A 23,506-nucleotide genomic window follows, 5' to 3' on the forward strand; every position below is an offset into this window, starting at 1 on the left:
GTCATGTAATCTGTCCAAGCTCTTTAATACTAACTCCTGTCACAACATTTTGAATAAAATCCAGGCCACTCTTTTAATCAAATAATAAAAGATAATCAAAGCATGCAAACTTCAGTCTGTTTCTCACTCAAGACATGGAATATAGATGTGTAGACTACGTTTTATGGAACATCCTTTCTCTTTTTGGACCCTAATAATACGATTTACAAACCTCTTTCATTGTTAACATAAACCGTTGAGATAGTATGGATTTTATGGAGACAGTATGTATTTAGAATGACATGAGGGTAAACATAAGGGGATCCAAATCTTGAACTTAACTTTTAACTACAGATGGTAGAGAATCCCTGGAGAGTTCTAACTCATTGTGATCACAGTGTTGCAGGCATCTGGTCCTAGTAGTGCAGTTATCACATCCTAAAAATGCAGAAGAGGCTCCAATCTCCTGTTAATTAAGTTCACCCACGGTGTGAGAGAGGTGCAGACTCACCGCACAGAGGCCCCTGAGCCACAGCCAGGCTGATCTGTGAGGGGTGCGCTCATTAGCAGCCCGACAACAGATGGAAACGTTCTTTGCACTTTAGCAGATGAGAGGTTCACCTAGGGCCTAATGGTCCTATAATGTACATACATGTCTCCAAGCAGTCTACCTGACTACCTGATGATTGCCATTAGCTGAACTGAAACAAGAGGTCAATAGAGGGAAAAGCACTGTGATGCAGATTCACTTTTTGAAGATTTTTAAGGCGTTGTTTAATGTGCATTTAGTTATCCTTCATCATTAGTTTCAACATTGCTAGAGAACTTTTCATGTTATGTACCCAAAACTCAACGTTTTTAACCATTCTTGAAAGAGTTTGCAGAAAGATGAGCCACTAAATGAAAGGATGAGAATCTTAATTCACATTATGTATAAACAGCTTTATTCCTATACAGAAAATGTGAAGTACAAAAATAAAGAGTAACTTTGCCAACAACAACAATTATAATTGATAAATAAAACATGTAAAATACTGAAGCGAAGCAATTTATTGTTGTCAGCTTTTTAAAACAATATTTTTTAGATGTCATTTCGGAGCAGCTTTTATTATCGAAACATCAGGACTCTTTTAAGGTCAGCAGATTGGTCATACATATGGACTAGCCAGAACACAATCCATCTCCCCCTCATCCTTAGTATTTTGGAAGAAAACGATTTTCATTTCCTTTTCATGAATTGAATTGAGTTTTATGACCCTTAGAGGACTCAGAAAAGCACCCAATGAAATCCTTATGACAAAGTTATCTACAAGTCCTTCTTACTCTATGAAAACCTTTGGGTTAAATAGCTAAATAGTTTTTCTCCAACTGTGTTACTTTGCAGCTGACCTTCGTCATAGCCTTGTTGTTATCCATGCTGGCTCATCATGAGATGACAGGGATTGAAGAACACAGGCCAAGGTATAAACAATAAATATAAACATCCACAAGACACATGTGTAGACATGGTAATAAATAAATAATTTAAATGGAAAAAAAATAAATATGATATCTGTTAAGTGTACAGTAAATGTTAAGGGATGCATGGCATCCATTTGGTAACAGTAAAATAAACAATGGCAAATGCATTGTGGTCATCGTCTGTCTTGAGAAAAGAGAACGCTAATGACCCTGCTAAAGCACAGTCTGGTAGACATCACATTATGCTAATTTCTTGTTGTTGATAACTAGAATGGGGAAAACCCTGTCAGGCCAAATAACTATGGTGCAACTAAATCAATATATAAATGCTAAAATGTCAAGCAAGATGAATTAAGAGCTGGCCTTTAGTTTGGTATGTAGCTAAATCCAACTATCATTTCACATAGTTTGACAGTTTCGACCTACATCATGCTTACCTATGTTTATGATAATATGTTATCACAAAGTTTAATCATACTTATGTATTTTTTTGTAATATGTAATTTGTACATTGATATTTGATGTACCAGCATAAAATAAATAGGAAAAAAACTATTGCATTGAACTATTGGGCTACACAGTCCCTATCTTTACATATTTTATTGACTTTATGTTTTATCAACTTCATCAAAAAACTGGCCCCGTGGAACATGAACCCTTTAATACCCCTTACTTTATTTATGGTATTAAAAAGGATTAAAAATGTAAGCTAGAAAAATAGTTCATATCATTCATGTAAAAATCCTGAGAAATGAAAAACCTACTGCAAATACAGCGCTTCCAGCTGAAAGGGTAATACTAACTGGCCTGCGTGTTTTCTGTCAGGCTAAACTTTTAATAATACTCCACATATGTTTGTGCAATTACATTGTAATTACCACAATAATGTGCTGTTAATAATGAATGATCCAAATGTTGCTAATCTGGCTGAAATATTACATGCCAGACTGAAGGCCAGGAAAATGGGCACTGACATCCAGGATCAACAAATGAGTCTGACAAATGAAACAGGGTTTCGTGCTGTATCCAAGTCTGATGAAACTCCTGGTAAGCAAATGCTCGTCAAGTTATAACATGTAGTTTTTGTTTATAGAGCCATTCAAACCAAAGTTGCTGTTCTTCCATCCTCAAACTCTCTCCATATTGAGCCCAAAAGAGTCTCTCATCATCTCTTGGTCTTGGAATTGGTCGAATCGTATTCTAACGTCATTCAAGCTTTCTGTCGAGGTTTGGTGTGATGAAACTTTGTATACATAGGCTGTTGTTGTGTATCACTCACAGCCAAACCAAATTCCCTCACAGCGCTTCACCATGGCCAACTCGCCCGACCTCGTTCTGTAGCCATGGCCCAGGAGGCTTCCTGATTCCTCCTTTCGTCTCTTTGCACCGTTTCTGCAGGTCAGGCTCTCCCTCCCCTCATTCAGCTTGCCTCATCCCACGCACTCACAGTCTGCTGCGGAGAGGGACTTGATGGTTCTCCAGGTTGTGGTAGCATCCATGAAAGAGACGGGTTCATAGCCCGTGGGCCGGCAACAGGGGTGTGCGCTAACCTTCCTGGCGGTGCGCTTGGGCAGACTACCGTTGGCCAGAAGAGCACGCAGAGCCAAGTCATAGTTCCCACGAGACCTCTGACAGGACCCGACGCAGAACTTGAAAAGGACAATCTCGTCTGAGTCGAAGCCCATGCCCAGGTCCCGTACACGCATTTCACGTTTCTCTACGCGACAGTCCCGGCTGCTATGCTGACCCCTGCTGCTCTTCTCTTTCTTTTTCTTTTCTTCCTTCTCTTTTTTCTTCTTTTTCTTGCGTGCACCTTTGGTCTGTATGTCAGAAGTGTCCGGTGAGCGGGGGGAACGTTCCCATATTGCTGGCTGTTGGTCATCCTCGACAAGCACAGATGGCTCTGTGGGAGAGACGGAAATGAATGGAGACGAAAAGAAAAATTAATTTTATCACCTGTTCAGGACTATACAATTTGTTGTTAATTCATTCATTGTGGAAATCATTCCCAGACATCCAACTCACCAAACAAACCGTCCCATGGGGAGTCACTGCCCTCCTCAAGCTCTTCCTGAGCATCTGGAAAAGCCTCTAATGGCAGCTCCTCCATCCCAGCAAATCCTACCGCAGCTTCGGATTCTGCCCGAAAACGTGACCTGCCTCCTGCCACTAGGGGCAGCAGAGACATGACGACCCATACAAGCACCTGAGCAAACAAAGCAAAGGTGAATGGAAAATAAAAAGACAGTTTTTCAAAGTAATTAGAGCATCTCCCTGGGTACTTGAATCAATGGATGTCCGAGCAAAGAATTCGTCCATTTATACACACCTGCCAGCGTTTCCTGTGACAAGGTGCATCAGTGACTGATGGCATGGCAGGCATTGCTCTGATCCGACTCCTCGGCCACCACCAAACTCACACCTGCATGGAAAGAACAAGGAATAGATTTATTATACAGCAACCTACAGTTGTACATGTACATACCAAGTTAGGCAATGTAAACTCGAGAGAGCAACATGCGGGTGACACATACACATACATACAAATGTATATTCAAAGGTGTCCCATTCATCACGGTCATAATGCCTTTAGAAATCACGCTCTTTGTTGTTATAGAGAGAGACCGGTGTGATCTCTGAGCACAGCCGGTGCTGACTTGCCTGCGGACAAAGCTACAGTGTTAAAAAGAGCCATTGTCCATCAAATAAACAGCCTTGAAGCAAATGCTGTCAAAGCATTCTTGACGTGGTTATACTGCAGTGTGTAGAAGGAGCCTCATGCTCTCAGGGGGTCCTACAAGCCACAGAGATACAGAGAGGTTGATAAGAGCTCTGAGCAATGCAGATGTTTATTGACTCATTGCAGTGTGTGACTGTGTAACCTGTGCTGGGGGCTCTGATTTATATCAGGGTCAGGAACAGGGCACAGTGTCTCAGTTAACACCATTCAAACAGCAGGATTCAGTCAAACACGGCAACCCGAAAATGATTGATGAGGACAGACCAGTTATGTGCTATGGGAAAAGGGATGGCAAGGCGAAACAGCAGACCATGCTATGCTTATATTTTGGCATAGTTTCATAGTGTTCCAGTTGTGTGAAGTTGACTGAGGCTGGATTCCTTTCTCTCACTCACCTCTGAGAGATCCGCTTCAGGAAGAACTGAACTGATGGCACACTTAAGACCAATTTACAAGAATTAACTAGCAATAAAGCAGTTAGCCACAAGAGGATGTGCCTTAATTTTAGCATGGTTACAGGCTATGGTTAGACACAACATGTTCTTGCTGTGAAGTGGCTAGTACTGCTGATGAAGAGCCAGTTTATAACTTTTTGTGCAGTTTAACTGCACATAACTAACTATATTAAGTGACTATTGTGTAATTTTATGCATGACATTATAATGTGGAGAAACATATTCATTTTGGTATTTGCTGAAGATTACATTTAACTATTATTAAATTATGAGCAAAGATTAACTTTATTACAGATTACAGTTGAACACCCATTACTGGCTGAAAAATATACAAACAATTTAGACAAATAAATTAATGATAAAAATAAAACAGGCTCTGATACCTATTTATACTATTTATATCCAAGCTGCTCTTTTCTATACAGTGAAAGTGGACGTCTTTGCCTGCTGCCAGTCCACTTTAAATGAATCTCATTTGGTCCTCTGACCATCGATGGTGTGAAGTTCCTCGGTGTTCACATCACAGATGACCTCTCCTGAACCGACAACACTGCAGCACTGACAAAGAAAGCACATCAGAGTTTCTACTTCATCCGCTCACTGTATGATAAAGCACCTGCAATGCGTCCTTCCAGAAGACCCTTCAACACATAGTGAGAGCAGCTGAGAAGATTGGTGTCTCCCTCCCCTCCCTCCAGGACATTTAAGGAACCCGTTTCATCCATAAAGCCCTCTGCATCACAGGTGATCCCACCCGCTCATCACACAGTTTGTTGCCATCGGGGAGGAGACTGCAGAGTCTCCAGGCCAGGACCAGCAGACTGAAGAACAGCTTGATTCATCAGGCTGTCAGGAGGCTGAACTCCCTCCGGACCTTGGCCCGCTTTCCTCTTTTTCCCCATACACCACTGAACTCTGAACCCCCACCCCCAGCTCCCACTAACACACTGGGACCTGCACCAGACACTTTGTGCACCATTGGTCTGCTCACTACCTCATTCAGCAATTAACTGACCTCATTCAACTACCTCCTTCTGTCAGATTAAATAAACACCTTAATCAGACTGAATGTTCTACTGTTAGTGTTATCTTTATGCACCAATGATCTGAGAGTAACGCAATCTAAATTCTCTGTCTGTATGTACTGTACATGTGGAAGAACTGACAATAAAGGAGACTTGAATTGACTTGACTTGGTGTTAAATGGAAGAACGCAAGCCATTTTGGTTGGGAATGACATGAGGGTATATGATGACAGATTTTTATTTCTGTTTGAAACTATCCATATAAGCCACCATTTCGGAACTAGCTAGGAAATGTAAGGCCTACTCTAATTTCAAATCACATTACTGAGGGCTGGACATTAATTGTACCTGTTCTATTCATTCTGGACCATTTTCTGTCAAATCTCGTAATGTTAAAGAAAGATCATCGTAAAGTTTTAAGGGTCAGAGGATCTTTTGCTAAGCTTTTCTCATGCAGTAGGAAGCCATTTGGAGTCTCTTGAATGATTTAGTTAATCTTCAAAGATGAAAAATAAAGCATTATCTCATGTGCTCCTCGGGAGCATTAAAGATGTCTAATGCTGTATCTTAAGATCTTCAGTCATCTTGGTTTATTGGCTGCTTAAGGCAAATGTAGAATTTATGTCTTCTAAATCCAACCAAATAAATATGAACCCAGTTTCAACAGCTTCAGGACATATTTATGGCATCTCTGGAGGCCGGCTTCAGCTGAGAAAGACCACATATGACCAGAGATGAATGTGGACATACTGTCAAGAGGTTTTACAACATGGATTCCTATTGAAATATGACTTCTACCCTCATTCTAACTTCGACATGTGTTGCATTAAAATTGAAGCATTGTTTACGTGTGAAGATTTATTGTATTCTGATGATTTTCTAATTGTAATTGTATACATATCTGAATCTCTTTAAATATGTGGCACTTCATCTAAACTGCCATAATTGCTTTGATCATGTGCGACACAAAAGCATACGCCCTGAGCTGCATATGTGATTGTTTGTTTATAAATGGTTTGCGTGCGTGTGTATGTGTTATGGCTGTGACTCTGTGAGCGTACACATCTGTGTTCCTGACCACAAAAATAATTCTTACAGTCTGGCTGGCTTCCCTCCTTCACTCTTCAGCTTCCATCCAGCTGAATGTATAAACCTAATGTAGAAAAACCCGGCTGACCGTAACAAGCAAATTAATATCAGACACCTACAGAGAAACAAGACCGACTCCACCACAAGAATTCCGAAATACATCCATTGCAGACTATGGAAGTGCAATCTGGCTAATAGGTTGCTCAGTATTTGGGGTCTGTGTGCCTCATTTCATGCTGTCATTTTCTAAATAAGCCCCTTGGCCTCTCGTTCCCTGACGACCCCCCACCTCACTGCTTCCTGTAAGCTGATATGGCATGCTGGGGGTGCAGGCCAGAGGTTATGATAAGAGCACTACCTGCCCCTCAAAAACACAGCAGGCAGTTACAGCCCGATAAGCAATGGAAATGGTTTATGACAAAACAAATTCACACCTGTTATGCAAATTATTAGCTAGAGACTATTGCTTTTGAAGGCATGCCTATAACTATTGCTCATACTTGACATTAGGGGTTTATTCTAAACTTCCGCCGTAAGTATTCATCTTCAGTGCATGACTTGTCTTACAGTTTATGCTACAGACATGAATGATATTTCAAATCAAGCATATAAAAACTGTTTTAAAGCGATAGTTTATTCAAAAATGTAAATTCTGTCATTACTCAACCTCATTTTGTTCCAAATCTGTAAGACCTTTATTCATCTTCGGAACACGAATTAAGATATTTTTTATGCATCCCGAGAGCTCTCTGACTCTCTCATAGACAGCAAGCATCCTAACATGATCAAGGTTCAGAAACGTAACAAGGACATTCTTAAAATAATCGAAAGTGAAACATCAGTGATTCAACCGTAATTTTACGAAGAAACTTTCAACAATTTGTCTCCTCCACACCATAAAGCACCATTTTGGAGAGTATCACACACGTGTAAACAATGTATACAATGTATGTATGGGTATACATTGTTTATTTTCAGATCAAAGATTAAACATCGTAAACAGTGTATCCACGTGGCACAGCTGACACAGAACAGCATATGTTGTTTACATATGTGATACTCTCCAAAATGGCACCAGAGAGGAGACAAATTGTTGAAAAAAGTCATTATTTTTGTTTTCTTTGAGTACAAATCAAATTATTGTAACTTTGTAAAATTATGGTTGAATCACTGATGTTTCACATGGATTATTTTAACAAATCTCCTTGCTTCATTTCTGAGCCTTGATGGTGTAAGTATCCTTGATCTCTATAGGAGGGTCAGAGAGCTAACCCTCCAACAGAGGGCTTAAAGGCATAGTTTGGGTGAACTATGCCTTTAAGCAAATGGGTTACGCAAACTGGTTGTGACCTTGTTACTGTCTTTACATTGCTTCCAAATGCAGTATTTAACTACCACATTCCTATTCCTGTTTATGATCATTCTGGTAGAACATGAAGGCAGCATTAGTGAAAACAGGTATAAAATGTATACAATGGTAGCTTTAGCAACATTAGCCCTTACAGTGAGCCAATAAGCTATTTTGGAAAACATGACGCATGATGCTTACTTTGTCTGGAGTCTGGATGTTTGCACACAAAGCGTTGGTATCGATCCCTCTATCAGAAGCAATCTTTGCACAACTCCAGCACTGAACTGACCCACATTTGTAAGGCAGTCCGGCGTAAAATGTTAGCACAAACATATAGGAATTTTCAGTTTTGTCCCGGGATATTTCCTTAGAAAATTACATTAACCACATATCCTCAGTGGTCTAAGGAGACTCCTACAGTATGTTCGTTGATGCATCCCAACACACAGCACTTTTAACAGCTCTTTGGCACTGACATTGTACCTCCAGCAGCTACAGCAAGAAAACAGTAATGGTGAACTGCTGCTTCTCACTCAGGCCTGTGTATATGCTAATAAGTCAGAGAGCATCACAAATCCGTCGGACTTTCCAGAGTATGATGTCTGCTGATGAACTGCTAGTGTGGAGAGACTGTTTATGATTTTTGGTATAATAAAAAAATGAATGGGTGGATTTTTACCATTATAGGCTGGTTGTTTTCACACACTGCGGCCAGACAACCGTGTTCAAACACCTTATAAAAGTGATTTTTGCATTCTATGGCACCTTTAACATTTAATTATTGCAGGTTTGTATAATATTCAGAGTTTACAGTTTGACAGTTTTTATTCATTTTGAGGAATACTTAACTGTTTTTTGTGCAGGTGAGATGAGTAAATAGATGTTCATATTTAGTCTAGAACTACAATACATTATGTTAACACAGCTTCTCTGCACTTCTGATTTCTCTCAACATGGCAACATGAGACCTGTCAGTCAAGACATGGAAAACAAAGCAACTGGCATTACTTATTTGAAAAAGTAACTCAGATACTTCCCTCTAATATAAACAGTAAAGTGTTACTTGACTAGATAATAAAGTAATCTAATTACGTAACTTGCGGTACTTGTAATGTATTACCCCCAGCACTGCTTAGATGTGGACTCTTTTGATTTAGGCAATGAAAGCATCCACCTACAAACACCCTGGCAATCACCAAGAACTTTTTTTTTTTTTAAATCCACTGAAAAACTCAACTCACACTTTGATTCAATTAAAATAGCCGACTTATAATAGTCAGTAGTTCAGGCTTCAGACTACACTGGTTGTGCTACATGCTTTTGATTCACTAAAAAGAATTGGCTCAGTAAATACCACTTACAACACCTCAACCCACTTTTCACACTTTGATTGACTTAAAAGAACAGATTCATAATAGTTAATTATTCTGTGGTGTTACACTGTTTGCTCTATTTCACATTGTAGATTCAGTAGCAGTGTTTCTTTAAGCCCAACACTAATGAAACAGCAAAAAAAACCTTTTCATACTTTTTCTGTATGCTTCATGAAAGTGAGATTGTTTTAAGACTGTCCTTAAGACTGTTTGTAAAATAGACTGTTTTTTTTTAGTTTGTGGAAAGCTCTGTCATGAATGGAAAATCAGTTAATGTAATTAGCAGCTCTAATTTTCATATGCAATTCTCTAAAGAAGCAATCAATTTACCTAAAGGCAACTAATTTGCATCAATACAAATGAGACATAAGAACCTTCTTCATTTGATTTAAGATTTGGTTCAGATTAGGGAAACTCGTTCCTGAAAGCACATAAGAAAGTGCAGTTGAACTGAAACCGCCACTGACACAAACCCTCCAAACGTACAAACCTTCCTACATGGGAAAGAAGCTTCTCTCACAGTCCCTCTCACCCACCTTTAGAGGTGCACCTGGTTGTGTTTAAGTGCCCAGAGCAGTGTCTTTGTTGGCCAGTCCTTCTCTGTCTCCTGCACCATGGCTGTTAACATGCGAGCTGAGGGAGCCTGAGGGACGGGACTCTTGAGGAACTGCAGAGCGGTGCTGACGGCCTCTGTACTGGGACTCATTGATTAAAGGCATGCTTCAAATGCACAACAACCTGCCCTCAGGCACATACATGCCACCGTTAAAGAATATGAGAGGATCTCAGTGGCGTCATTGTGACTAACATGGATGCAAACGACTCAGTCCAGACGGCAGATGCAAATGAGGGGCTGTCATTTTAGAGTTGGTGGGTGTTGACTATTGTGATGTGAGGTGGGAATATACACCATAAAAATACATGATTAAAATTAATTAATTATGATGTTTAACCAGTTACGTTGACACGTTAAGTGAATGAAGTAAACATTTGGGTTAAAAACAGCAATTTCTTGATTTCAATCAGTTCTCAATGCCAAGAACATATCTTTTAGTCTATGCCTTTTAATTGATGTGTGAACAAAACTTAACAAACATTATTTGTAGTGTGCATCGTGTTTTGTTACTTTTGATGTGAAACAACGTATGCAGTTCAAACAATTAATGTTTTTGGTGCTCTTCAATGTGGCGTGACAGATCAAGTGGCAGAACCGTCATGAACCGATTGTCTCTTCCTCTTTTCTACTAGTTATAGCACAAAATAAACAACAATGAACACCAGAAGGCACGCTCATACAGTAAAGTAAAACTTGTATCAGATCTCATGCAACTGCTCAATCTGTGTTTCAACTATTTACATCTGAAAGAGTCAATATGGGATCAAATCAGAACTTAATTAAATCAGAATCTTGTGAATCTCAGTTAAACAGAATTGAAAAATCTGTGTCACTATAACCAGTCCAGAAGTTTAGCTGTAAACTGTCTAGACTGGACTCAACTCAGAACATAGGCAAGTCTCAAGAGAGACCCCTGTGTTATTTCACTGCCTGCTCCTCCTGGGTCGTCCCCCCTCGGACAGAACCATTAGAGGTGTTTGATGTGCCAGGTCTACCTGTCATTAATGATGAGGAGCAGTGGTGTGGGATAGGCAACACTAAATCAGCCAGCCAATAAAAGACACCTGGTGAAAGCAGAGATGCAAAGTAGACTTCACCAGCCCGGCCTGCTTGATCATTGCCAGACACGCTTTTATCTGGGGGTGTGAACTTCAGCCGTGAGGTGTGTGTAATATATCTATCCATGTTCCCTCCGGCGCGCTAAACTCCATAGGCCTCAACCTCCAATCCAATATTGGCACGTGAAGAGCAAGCAGCGTGCATGCCCTTTCAAGTTCATAGGTCATTCGTTCAAACAGTACTTATTACATATGCCCCCTGTATATAATGTATTGGACCTGTTGCAACAGACTGCATTTTGGCTATTTGCAGATATCCGAGACACTGGTTTTATGACATTTTAATGTGCTCATGCTCCAGAACCCGAGTTCAATCGCTGCATGTCTGAGTGCGTGACATCCAAGCGTATAATTCAATAATCCTTCTCTGGCAAAAGGTAAATTCTCATTACTGTCAGAGTCCAGCCACTGGAGAGGTGAAGAGAGTGTGCGCTGCCAAGAAAACCAGCATTACCTGTTTGAAACCCTTTACTCTTTTGTTCCAGGATCCAAGGGGGGGGGGGGGGGGAGTGGGGGAAACATGCTGATTATTGGATTGTGAACACATGTGGTTTTTAGACCACCATTCATGTTATTGAATGAACATGATAGCAAAAACAACTTCTATTAATTGCAAAGATCCATCATTTACATTTCTGCTGCTTTCAGTTTCTCTCAGTTACAGTTGAATTCAAGTTTCAAAAAAGACTTCTTATTCTAGCAGTATATAATCATAGTCATAGATTGTAGTGTGTAATGGAAGTAAAAACCTGAACGTCAAATGCAAAAAATCAAATATGCACATGGGTGCTCAGCAAACTTGGATGTGCCTAAAATAAGGACACTTTTTAAAAAACACAAATAAAGATTATTCACTGGCATCAAAAGTTCCATAAGGAACCTTTCACATCTTCAAAACTTATACAAAAAGTTATTTAGCTTTTTAAAATGTTCTTTACACTAATAATAGTAATAAAAAAACGTATTTGTGGAACCCAGAATGGTCCTTTCATAGCACTGCTGTGAAAACCTTCTTTTGAAATCTAAACATAAAAAAAAAAAATTATGAGAGGGTCAGATAGTGTTTATTGGATCTCTTGTAATATTCAATCTGAAAATAACTTTTAATGAGTTTCATTTGTCAACACAGTAATGACGCAGTCAAATCAACATCATTGATGTGCGCACGTCCTGGGTCGTTCCCTTTTGACTTCTTACGGCACTAAATTCCTGAATTCACGGTACATCAGCAATGAAATCAGCAGTGTTCAAGCTAGAGGCTGTGAGGCTTGACAAAAGAGGCAGGTTGGTTGGCATGCTTTATTTTTGCTACGCAAATACAGTGGCCACTGTTTGCATTCCACACCACGCGGCTGCATCACGAGCTTGTCGGACAGAGCACGAGAGCGTGTCCCTTCCTCACCAGATCCTCAACTGAGGCACAGGCGCGGACCACACAAACAGCTCAAGCACTTACAAACAACCATGAATGCACACATATATCAGAATACAAATGGCTCAGATTAAGCTCATTGTTTTATTGCTATTATTTAGCTGTTTTTATCTGTCTCACTTCAAAACATGTTTGAAAAGCTTTTTTTTGATAGGGATTTCAAATGACTCCAAATAGATTTGTTCTTGAAAATGAATTAATTAAGCATTAATCCTTTGAAGTAGAGATGCACAATATAGCAATAGAATATGGGGTTAGCTACTGGTGTTGGAAATCCAGTTGTTTGTCATTTTTATTATATTAAAAGTCACTTAAAGTTCATTTTTAAAACCAATAATAATTTACAATGTTTACAAATAATTTAAAAACATCCACTTTCATACTTTGTTATGCCTTAATGCCTAAATTTGCATTAATTAAAAATGATTTCTTTTAGACAAAAAAGTATAGTATTTCATCCCATTTCATCATCATTTATGATTAAGCATCTTCAACTACTACTTGACAAAAAAGGTTTGATACAATGTACTCACTGTGTTCATGCTGTATTGAAAAATGTATGTTTTGCTACTGAGGTGGGATATGGGTACGTTTAGGGACAGTTTTTGTGTTATGGTTAGACATAAGGAACGTTTTACCCCAAGAAAAAGACCATTTTGTTGAACTGAAACATCTTTAAAGTGGAGAAGACTTTCACTTTAACCAGAATGATTTAATGCCAATTTTCACTATTTATAACTGTATATGATTTATAGATGTAACTACAGAAACAATTACAAACGAATTTACATGCGGATTCTTTTAAACAGAAGTATAAAATAAAAACATGTATGTATGTATGGAATGAATGCATTGTATTAAATCATCCATTTAAATTAGTAGTTAAAGTAGTTAAAGAATCTAAATATAAAAATCCCAGAATTTTTATATTGGCCATCTATAATCAGCCATAACATTAAAATAATCAGCTTATCTTTATCAGCCAGATTTGTTTTTATATTGGTACAGTATATCTATCTTTAAAAGCCTATTTTGCTAAATTGAAAAACAATTCAAATGTGTTTTTTCTTTTTAAAGCACAAGAAAAAAAGTGCTCACTTTGGAGTGATGATCAGAAATAAGTTTCTTCTTCATTAATAATCAGAAATAATACATTTATGCCTGTTATCAAAGTATTTATAGTTTGAGGTGCAGCAGTGAAATCTGTTTTATTATCAGTGATATATTAAATCGACTTCACTCCCCTTACAAATTTGGTAAACAAAATGTTACATTAGTAATGTTTCTCTAGATTGAATTCACCTGGCAAAACGTTGTTAACAGGTTGATTTTATAAAAAGAACCAGTATAAAGTTGGTCAAGATTGGGATTTGCAAATTTGAGAAGATGATCTGAGCTGACAGCTAGCAGTGGCACCAAGATATACCTTTGATCTGTAAGATTATTAGAGTACAAACTTTATAGTCCAGATTCATAAATTCTGTGCCGTGCAGTTCAGATGCAGTAGCTAATGTCTTTTCCTGTCTGAACCCCATCCTAGAAAACAGCCTTAGCTTCTCTTCATTAAAATGTCTTGCCTTTTGCTTTGATACCCAAAAACAGCCAGATTTAATACATTAAAAGGACCGACAGAGCGAGAACACTTGGATGAACAAGTCCTTAAATGGGAATAAATTAGGGAAGAGAGGGTAATGGTGAAGATAGTATTTCACTCCTAAGGCTTAGCCTAAACAGTCACAGCGACCTCTAAAGAGGGAGAGAGAAAGAACGAGACAAACGAAGCAACTAAATACTCTATAAAAGGAAGCCAGAACAGTTACCCTTGAGATAAGGGTTGGTGGCTGGAAAGAGAGAAGCTTCATCATTGAAATCATGTATCATATACAAATCAGATAGCATGCTATATGCTTCAGCTACCCTACACACTCAGTGAACTCTCTTAAACCACTGACCCGAGTAAAGACAACCTAAACCCTGCTCTCGCAGCCTCTTGGTTTCTAAATAAATCCACAGGTAATTATTTGAACCGGCCGGCCCATCCTCACAGGCCTTTATACTGTATAGCTCACGTCTCATTTGTTCAAATTAAGCTCAGGGAGGGGGGAAAACCAGCTATTAGTGTGTCTGGATGAACTAACGACATCCAAAGCGTTTCCATGTCGCCCAGTTGAGCCCCAGACAGGCTTCGAGTAATGACCTGGCCTGCTCTTTCAAAGGCACCGACGCCACCATGATTAATGCATCTGACCTGGCAATTTGGAAGAATACAGCTTATTGTATTAAAGACTGCTTCCAGCCACAAACATGGGTGTACAATAAGTCCACTTAACATTCTTCGCTATCAGAAGTTTGGTAAGAGATGCTCAGATAAAGAGAAAAAGGTAATATCCCTCATCAGTGTCATGAATGAAGTCTTGAGTGTACATGCATTTCATCTGGCAAAAACACCAACAATTAAGCAAAAACCAGGGGTCAGGCTTGGTAAAACTGTTGTGCACATTTATAAATTTGGTTTGATTGTATAAGCAATAATCTGAGTGACTGATTCAAGGATCAAGATATAAACAATTACAAGATCTGATATTGTTCGTGCCCCAATCAGGGCAAAAAAATGAACAATTTGTGTAAAAAAAAAAGAGTGTATGAGAGTATGAGGAATGGAACAATGGAGCTATATATCAAAATAATTTTTTTTTTTTTTTATTATTATTATTTTGGTAACCACAAGGGGGAGGACATTCAGTCTACTTTGTAAGGGGGAAACTGTGGATCATCTGAATGTTAGGTAAGCGTAGTCATATCAATGACACTTCGGTGCGGTGTAGTGCAACACAGGACCTGTTGGCACCAGGCTGTCAATTATAGAGCATTTGAGGAGTCTGACATCTATAATTTGAGCAAGTAAGTCAGGCCATGTATTTCCACATGAAGGTATACAGATGCTTGTGAAAAGAAAGTGTGTTCACCCATGAAGGTAACTGTAGCAATAGTAGTCAATCGCTTGATTTAGTTCAGATTATAACAGGACAAAATAGAGGCAAAACAGATTGCATCCCTGAAAATGTCCTAAAATTCATTTTCAAAAGGAATTTCGAAAAAAGGAAAATTCCCCCCTTAAGCACAAAACTTTTCCCAACAAACAAGACTGTACAGTGGGGTCACAAACACACATTCTGAAACCAGCTTATTTATCACGCATGCCAAATATCTGCATCTTGATGCTCTATAGAAGCCAACAGTATTGTCTGGTGCATCAATGTGTCATCATTTAAACCTTCCCTGCTCTGAGGTTTGGGAACGTGCACATGGAAACACATGTGCACACATCTATGCTGGGGGTTTGAAAGATCGTGACATGAAGAGGTGAGAGCCAGGTCAACTAACAAAAGAGTGACAGAAGAATTGGAAAGAAGAAGAAAGAAAAAACATTCATGAGACATACAATGAAAGTATGTTGTTTTTTTGCCTCTCTGTGTCAGTGGTTCTCAATCATGCTGCTGGGGGACCCCAGCACTGCCTATTTGGGAGATGTCTTTTATTGAAAACACCTGATTTTTTATCATCAGCTCATCAGTTGAAACTACAATACCTGAATTTGGTGTATCAGATAACGAACATATGCAGTACTGGGCTCCTCCAAGACCCCAAATGAAAACCACTGCTCTAGATACAGTGAGGCAAAATTAAATACAAAGCATGTAAGCTATGCAAAAACACACATGGACATGTCATTAAGGTAGGTGCGGCGGGAGCCCAGGTCTGGTCTGAAAGCAAAGATTCCAGCAGGACAGTCCTGGAAATGGAAATCAGCGCACAATGAAATGAAATGCAAGCCTTCAGGGGATTCTGGAATTGTTTGAAATAATTTGAATGAATGGAGTAAACCTCATACTTTACATGTTTTTTCTGAAATGTTAAACATAGAATATTAACTAGTTTATTTAATTATCCATGAAATCAATCTAACAGCAACAAAGAAAGAACGTTTGGATAAGTCTGTTTTGTTTAATGCAAATAGTTGTTTCTTTCTTTCTTTCTTTTTCTTTTTTTTTTTTTTTTTTGAGAATAAAATTAAATAGGATATTTACACAATTTAAATACGTGCACACTGCGGAACGTTTTACCCAAAGTAAAATATCATTTTATCGAACTAAAACATCTTAAAAGTGGAGACCACTTTCACTTTACCAGAAGGATTTAATGCCAACTTTCACTATTTACGCAAAATGCTGATAACGAAAATACAACTTCACCTGCAACAAATAATATTTGACAGCTTTCGCCCAGTCCATTGCTGCTACTGTTGATCTCTAAATGAAGAATGGATCAAAGCTAAACCATTTGCGAGAATGCAGTGAGAACAGAATGACAGGTAGGTCACAATGCCTCTCAGACCACACCTGGTGATACCCGCCTAGTAAAAGTTTCAATTACACACCAGCCCTCTAATGTTTATTGCCCGAGGGGACATACTACATAGGTCTGAATCAGATCCAAAACCACTGACAATCTATAACCCTATTAGTTAAAAGCCGATGTGATAGGAAGTTTAATTCATGCGCGTTACCGTGCGTTCCCTGATGGACTACTTGAGCGCTTGAGCGTTCCAAATCCTCACAGCCTCGCTCTTCTCGTAGGCAGCTGAGCGTTCTCTTCGCGGGTAAAATCCACACGCGCTTCTTTAAAGCAACATAATTCTCGAGCGACTGACTTTCTCACGGGTATGTCCTCTTCTAAAAGCGAGAGAACAAACTCTTCAAAGACGATAAAAGACGGAGAGGCGCCTCCCTCCGTGGCCAAGCCTCTCTCTCTTTCTCTCTCTCTCTCTCTCTCTCTCTCTCTCTGCGAGCACCTCATTAGATGATCCTGAAAGGAATGACAACCAAAGTCAATGACCATGACCGGCTTAGCAGTTAAAGTAACAATAATCATGATAATTATGAAAATAACATTAGTAACAATAACAGCTAAGAGCTATTGCGTCGATAATAGGCTAATTTGTGTCAAAACGTTTTCCCAAATAAAGAAAATGGTTATAAAATAGGCTACCTTTCAAAATTCAACTCTAACTTACCGTGTTAAAAAAAGTTGAAACCAGTGTTCCGCTGAAGTCTTATAATAAAGGTAATAAAAACAATTCCATTCGCCGCTTTGATTTGAATCAATAGCCTTGATGTGATTTTAATCACAGTTGTTCTAGCTCTGTGATTCATGGTCCCACAGAGAGACTTTGAGTGAGAATTTGAGCTGTGAGCGGACACAACCATCATTTCATTAAAAAACCTAATCAGTTCCGAGATGCACAACTTTACAACCAAACGATGGTTATTATGATAATAATGTCAATGTTTAAGAAATATTTTCTGCTTTTTATTATTAGGCTGTTATTATTTTTTATTTTATTTTATTTTAGCGTAATTAAACAAGTGATGCTGATGAACATGGATTTATAAGCTAATTATTTTCCGGATAAGCTTACACATTGTTAATTGTCAGTAGCCTGCTGTAAATAGCTACCCATATGAAATGTAAAATGTTGACATAGGCTACTGTAAAATGCTACAAAGTCCAAACGTCTAATACCGAATTAAAATGTTGTATAGAATAGATATCTGCTATTTTCCACATTTCACGACATCGGTTAAATGCTTAAGTATGACAAATTATTTCAAAATATGTTTCAGGTGAAATAATAATAATAATTATAAAATAAATAAAAAAACACATTTTTCACCCGGTGAGAGGAGAGAGGATCGATGCGACACTTATCTGCTTTGTTTCACAATTAATCCGAAAATCTTATTTTCCCACCCACTTTTTTTTATTAAAAAAATAAATAAAATCGATTCTCAAGACGGAATCACGCACAAGTACTTAATCAATAGCCTATCTTTCTGTCCAGAAATACGTAAAATAGCATATATAATAATGATTTTTAAAAAGACATGGCAAATAGCTAGGTAAAGCGACGCCCAGGAATGTAAATTCTTTACTCATCCTCATGTTTGTCCAGACCCATATACTTCTGTGTAACACAAAAGGGCATGCCAGAATGACAGTCTCAGTCACCATTCAACTTTACAGTATGGAAAAAAATGCAATGCAAGTGAATGGTGACTGAGACTACCAGTCTTTCCCATACCACCTAACACTGAGGGTAAAGTAAATGATGTCAGAATGCTGTTTTGATCTGGTGTTTTTATTTCTGATTAGTTTAGATCATTCTAAGTTCCTCTATGAACTCTAAACAACTGTATTTAGAAGATCTAATCTAGACAGCCTAATTATCACTAAATATTTCTAATTACTTTGAAATATATTTTTCTTTTTTTATTTTATTTCAATGTCAGATATCTATTTGTCATTATTTGCATTATATTTCATACAGTCAAACTGAAGCAAATACTTATTTAAACAAAAAAGACGGTTCGAAGAGCAGACAGATTGCTGCATTTGAAAGGTCAATATGTCTGCATAGATGGCAGATATAAGGAACTCCTCAGCCTTTGTTCTGCAAAAGCCCTTCGCCCGCCCTCTCCTCCTCAAACGTTCATCTAATCTTCAGTGGAGTTCCCTCCACCCACAGACATTCGGTAACTTTGGCACTCCTTTTACTACAAACACCAGGCTCAAAGCACAAAGACTGGCCAAACAGGGCCCTGCTCACTTTAGGCCTTTACAAAACAATACAACAAATTCATGGGAGGCTCTCCTGAGCTCTATTTATAGACCAAACCGACAATACACACAACTGAGTAAGGGATGGAGGAATGTGAATCACAGCTGGTCCTACAGATGATCCATAAACAGTGTAAAGTTCAAGATTGATTGGGAAATCTCTCATTCTAACCGTGGGTTTCTCCTCAGGTGACCCTGCTTGAGCCACAATGGATGGTGATGTGATTTAAACAGATAAGATCAGTGAGTATGTAGCCGTCGTGATTTTCCGAAGTTCCTTTTCAGGAGCACCACAGCATGTCCCACACAGGGTTTCACCAGGTGCAATCTAGGTATTTTCCAAGCTAGAACATTTCAGGTTTTCTAATGTCCTGAGGCGGTGCTCAGCTGCTGTTTCATTTGTGCTCTTTATAGTACAAAGATTTATTACTTACAATGTTTTTAATAGCTGATTACTGGATATTAAACAGCTGGAGGACATTGGATGTCTAATTTATCTTGATGAAAGAAAACAAAAAATACATACACAGATGACTTCAGTGCATAAAAATAAGAAATGGTCAACTGGGCATGAAAATGGATTCACTACTAAAATAATATAGCTAAAAAATTGTAAGAAGAGTACTTAGTGCACACCTTCTCTAATGTGTGGCTGTCTGCTTGAGTGATGAATGTGAACGTGCACTATTGTGTAGGACTGAAAACACGTCCTGTGTGTACTCACGGCTAAGCCAATGAGCACATGAACAACAGATACAGGCACCCAGTAAACAATCTGCTCAGTCACTATTAAGAGTGACTGAGCTATGACAAACACAATTGACACTTGTCATGCATCCCCTCCCAAGGGCAATAATGCTTTCAGCGAGTAAGCCATGCTTTCGGTTTACCCTCACAGCTCCAGTTTTTAGCTCCAAGTTGAGCAATGTCACAACAAAATACTGGAAGGTTGCCCTAATGAGCATTCTTATTTACACTTGCAAATTTCTTAAAAAAAATCTTCTTGGCCACCAGGACTGTTTCAAAACATTTAAAAATGAACAGTGATTTAAGACTCAAAACGGAGAGATTTAGTCATTATTCGTATTCGTGAAGTCTCAATTGCAAGACATATACAGTACAGTAGTCATATTGTGAGATGCTGTATCTAACAGTTTCAAGCTAAAAGTCATATTATAAAGTTATAAAATATGAAACATTAGTCATACTGTGAGATATAGTTACATTAGCTATTATAGTGCAATTGCAAGATATAAAGCCATGCTTTTAGTTATGAAAGTCTCGATTTTTTAAGTCTCAGTTGAGATCTAAAGTCAGTAAGCCTCAACTGAATATATAAAGTCCCATTATTAGTTATAATGTCTCAATTTTGAGATATTTAGTCACGTTGGTAACATATATCTTAAAATTGCAATGACCAAAAAAAAAAAAAAAAAAAAGACAAGATTTGAAATTCAGTAAAAAAAAAATTAGCTTCCTTTGTTTTTTTTGTTGTTGTTCTTTTACTACAATAGCCTACTTATTGTTTCTAATATAAAATGTTAATAATTATAATTATAATAATACTATACAAAAGTTCTCCTACATATGAACTATGTAGTACCTCCCCTGGACTTCAGTTGTTTGTTTATGTACATTTGAGTGTAGCCCTCAGAGCATTGTAAGGACATGCTGTACCCAGTTGGAGTTTGTAAATGTCATGACGAGAGTGAGGGTAGAAAAATAAGGGCATTTCTGCCTTTAACATTTTTAACTATAAACCTACAATAAAGCTCATCTATTTTCTTACCAGCACTGGATTATTCTAATTTTATATGCTGTAAAATCAAGACAATTTTTTCTTCAAAGATTCCCATAAAAAGTGGGAGACACATAAGCTCAGCTAATCCACCGGTTAACAAAATGCTTATCACATGCACGTCTGGGTATCTTTAAGTTATTATACTGGCAGTGAAAGCTTCCATCGGCATGAACTTATGCCAAGTTATCCCAAAAGTTATTTAGCTAATTCTCAAGAGCAAGAAACAAGAAACATGGTTCCAGATGTGTAGGTCAGTTAAAAGTCTATCACAAGCAGCTTGTTTTACATTCACAGTTTCACAGAAAAACCCTCTCCGTCTGTCACTCTGATTCTTTATTCAGCAGACTCCAAAATGTAACAATTTATAATAAAAAAGCCAATGAAGTCTTAGAAGAAGATTGTTAGAATGGCTCTTGATGACTAGCTTTGTCTGTCATGATGAAAGACTTTGCTTCTGGAAGGTGTGGACCTTAACCATTGCATGAAAATGAAGAAATCTGGTGGTGTTTAGAAAAAGGTTATGATACTGTAACTCCAACTAGTATTCACTTGACTCTGAACATGTTCAGGCTGAAAGCTTCCAGACTAACGTACAATATGCACCAATCTCATGTGTCACATTAAGCGAACAGACCCCTCAGTCGATGTAATTGCACAGTGAGACATTCTGTGGTTGAAGGACAATTCACAGGCTGTTTTGCTCACCTTTTATGAAGTATCAGCCAGAGAATAGTGGGTTGGATTGCTGATCTAGAAGGAAACACAGCTGAATTTACATCTGAGTGCAAAAGAGTCAAATGATGGGAGTTAATTTTCTAGGGTGGCTCCTTACAGAACTCCATCAGTAATGTGTGAGAGCTTTTATTGTAGTCAGGATTTTGTGGTTGCAACGGGACTGTTCAGTCACCACAAAACGAACTGCCAGAATATAGAGGAGAGTTTTACGTGCCAAAATGTTGAAGGTTATATTACTGGCCTGTATTTACAGCAAGACATGCATTACCATAGTCACTTTAAAGGGCCTGAGTGTCAGCCTATCAGAATACACTTATAACATCCAGCAGCTGCACAACTGCACTCTTCCTGCCCCAAGCCCAGCTGAGAGCATGTCCCACTGTTAGAGGGGATCTTACAGAGCCACACAGATGAAATCAGATCCTTGTCCAAAATACACTTGAGCATTAAAATAAATAAAGGGAAGGAGAGAATCAAATAAAGCAATATCCTTCACTTCATTTTCACACAATCTCTCTCTGGTAGAGTGAAGGAAGGCTTTTCTCCCTGTTTGACACGTATTTTCAAAGGTCCCGATGGATCCAAGTTGTAAATTAGGTTATATATATGTGTATTATATATATATGTATGTATGTATGTATATTTTAAATCACCAATTGCTATTATTAAATAAAATAAGTGAATAAATGAAAACTCTTATTGGTTTTATTAAATTAAGGTTGCACATTTAGTTTACTCTGATCAGCCACAACATTAAAACCACTGGACATCTCTGGGCAATGTCCTGCTGGGAAACCTTGGGTTCTGGCATTCATGTGGATGTTACAGTACTTGCACATGAACCATCTGCCTAGACCATGTGCCAGTGGTGTTTCCTGATGGCAGTAGCTTCTTTAATCGAAATAATGCAATCTGCTACACTGAAAAAATAAATAAATTCAGGAGTGGTTTGAGGTGTTGCATTAGCCTCTAAATTCCTGACTTCTCAATTTGATTGTACTGTACCTTCCTGGACATTAAGGATCTGCTGCTAATGTCTTAATGCCAGGCAACACAGCACACATTCAGATGTTTTATGGAGTCCATGCTTAGACATCAGATTTGGCAGCATGAAGGGGACCTACACAATATTAGGCAGGTGATTTGAATATTGTGGCTAATTAGTGTATATCATGTTGCAGACTGACTTGCATGAGCTTTACATAGTTCACTGCACACATCACTGTTCTCATTTTCTACAAATCTTGATCATCTACATAAATATTGCTGTAATCCAATCACATTGCACATGATATAACAAACAGGCACTTTCTAAGCTTAAAACCTCTTTCATGGTGTGATGGAATGAGTAAATATTTTAAAGTCTCCTTGCATTTGACTAGTTTTCCCTATTTGCCATATGTCTTGTGTTTGTTCAGAAAAAAAAAGTAAAGTCAAGTCACCTCTATTTATGTAGCGCTTTAAATAAAATACATTGCGTCAAAGCAACTGAACCACATTCATTAGGAAAACAGTGTCTCAATAATGCAAAATGATAGTTAAAGGCAGTTCATCACTGAATTCAGTGATGCCATCTCAGTTCAGTTTAAATAGTGTCTGTGCTTTTTTTTTTTTTGCAATCAAGTCAACAATATCGCTGTAGATGAAGTGACC

General features: G+C 38.3%; 1 protein-coding gene across 1 annotated transcript; it reads right to left on the reverse strand.

Annotated features, from left to right (window-relative positions):
* Positions 1-1,254: 1,254 nt before the first annotated feature.
* On the reverse strand, positions 1,255-17,418 carry LOC127950534 (neurturin). The gene is made up of 4 exons (XM_052547656.1): positions 17,207-17,418; positions 3,770-3,862; positions 3,466-3,646; positions 1,255-3,343 (listed from the first exon to the last, which is right to left on the reverse strand). Exons 2-4 carry the CDS (start codon positions 3,821-3,823, stop codon positions 2,871-2,873), a joined length of 708 nt encoding a protein of 235 aa, XP_052403616.1. The 5' UTR covers positions 3,824-3,862; positions 17,207-17,418; the 3' UTR covers positions 1,255-2,870.
* Positions 17,419-23,506: the final 6,088 nt, after the last annotated feature.

The sequence above is a fragment of the Carassius gibelio genome, chromosome B2 (assembly GCF_023724105.1).
Source record: "Carassius gibelio isolate Cgi1373 ecotype wild population from Czech Republic chromosome B2, carGib1.2-hapl.c, whole genome shotgun sequence".
NCBI lineage: Eukaryota > Metazoa > Chordata > Actinopteri > Cypriniformes > Cyprinidae > Carassius > Carassius gibelio.

What these genes read in the sequence shown, in the direction of transcription:
- LOC127950534 (XM_052547656.1), bottom strand. Translation starts at nt 3,823, where the DNA reads ATGCCTGCCATGCCATCAGTCACTGATGCACCTTGTCACAGGAAACGC. An exon ending in GTCACAGGAAACGCTGGCAG is followed by an intron (nt 3,647 to 3,769) that starts GTGTGTATAAAT and finishes TTGTTTGCTCAG; the next exon opens with GTGCTTGTATGGGTCGTCAT. An exon ending in CCCATGGGACGGTTTGTTTG is followed by an intron (nt 3,344 to 3,465) that starts GTGAGTTGGATG and finishes TCTCTCCCACAG; the next exon opens with AGCCATCTGTGCTTGTCGAG.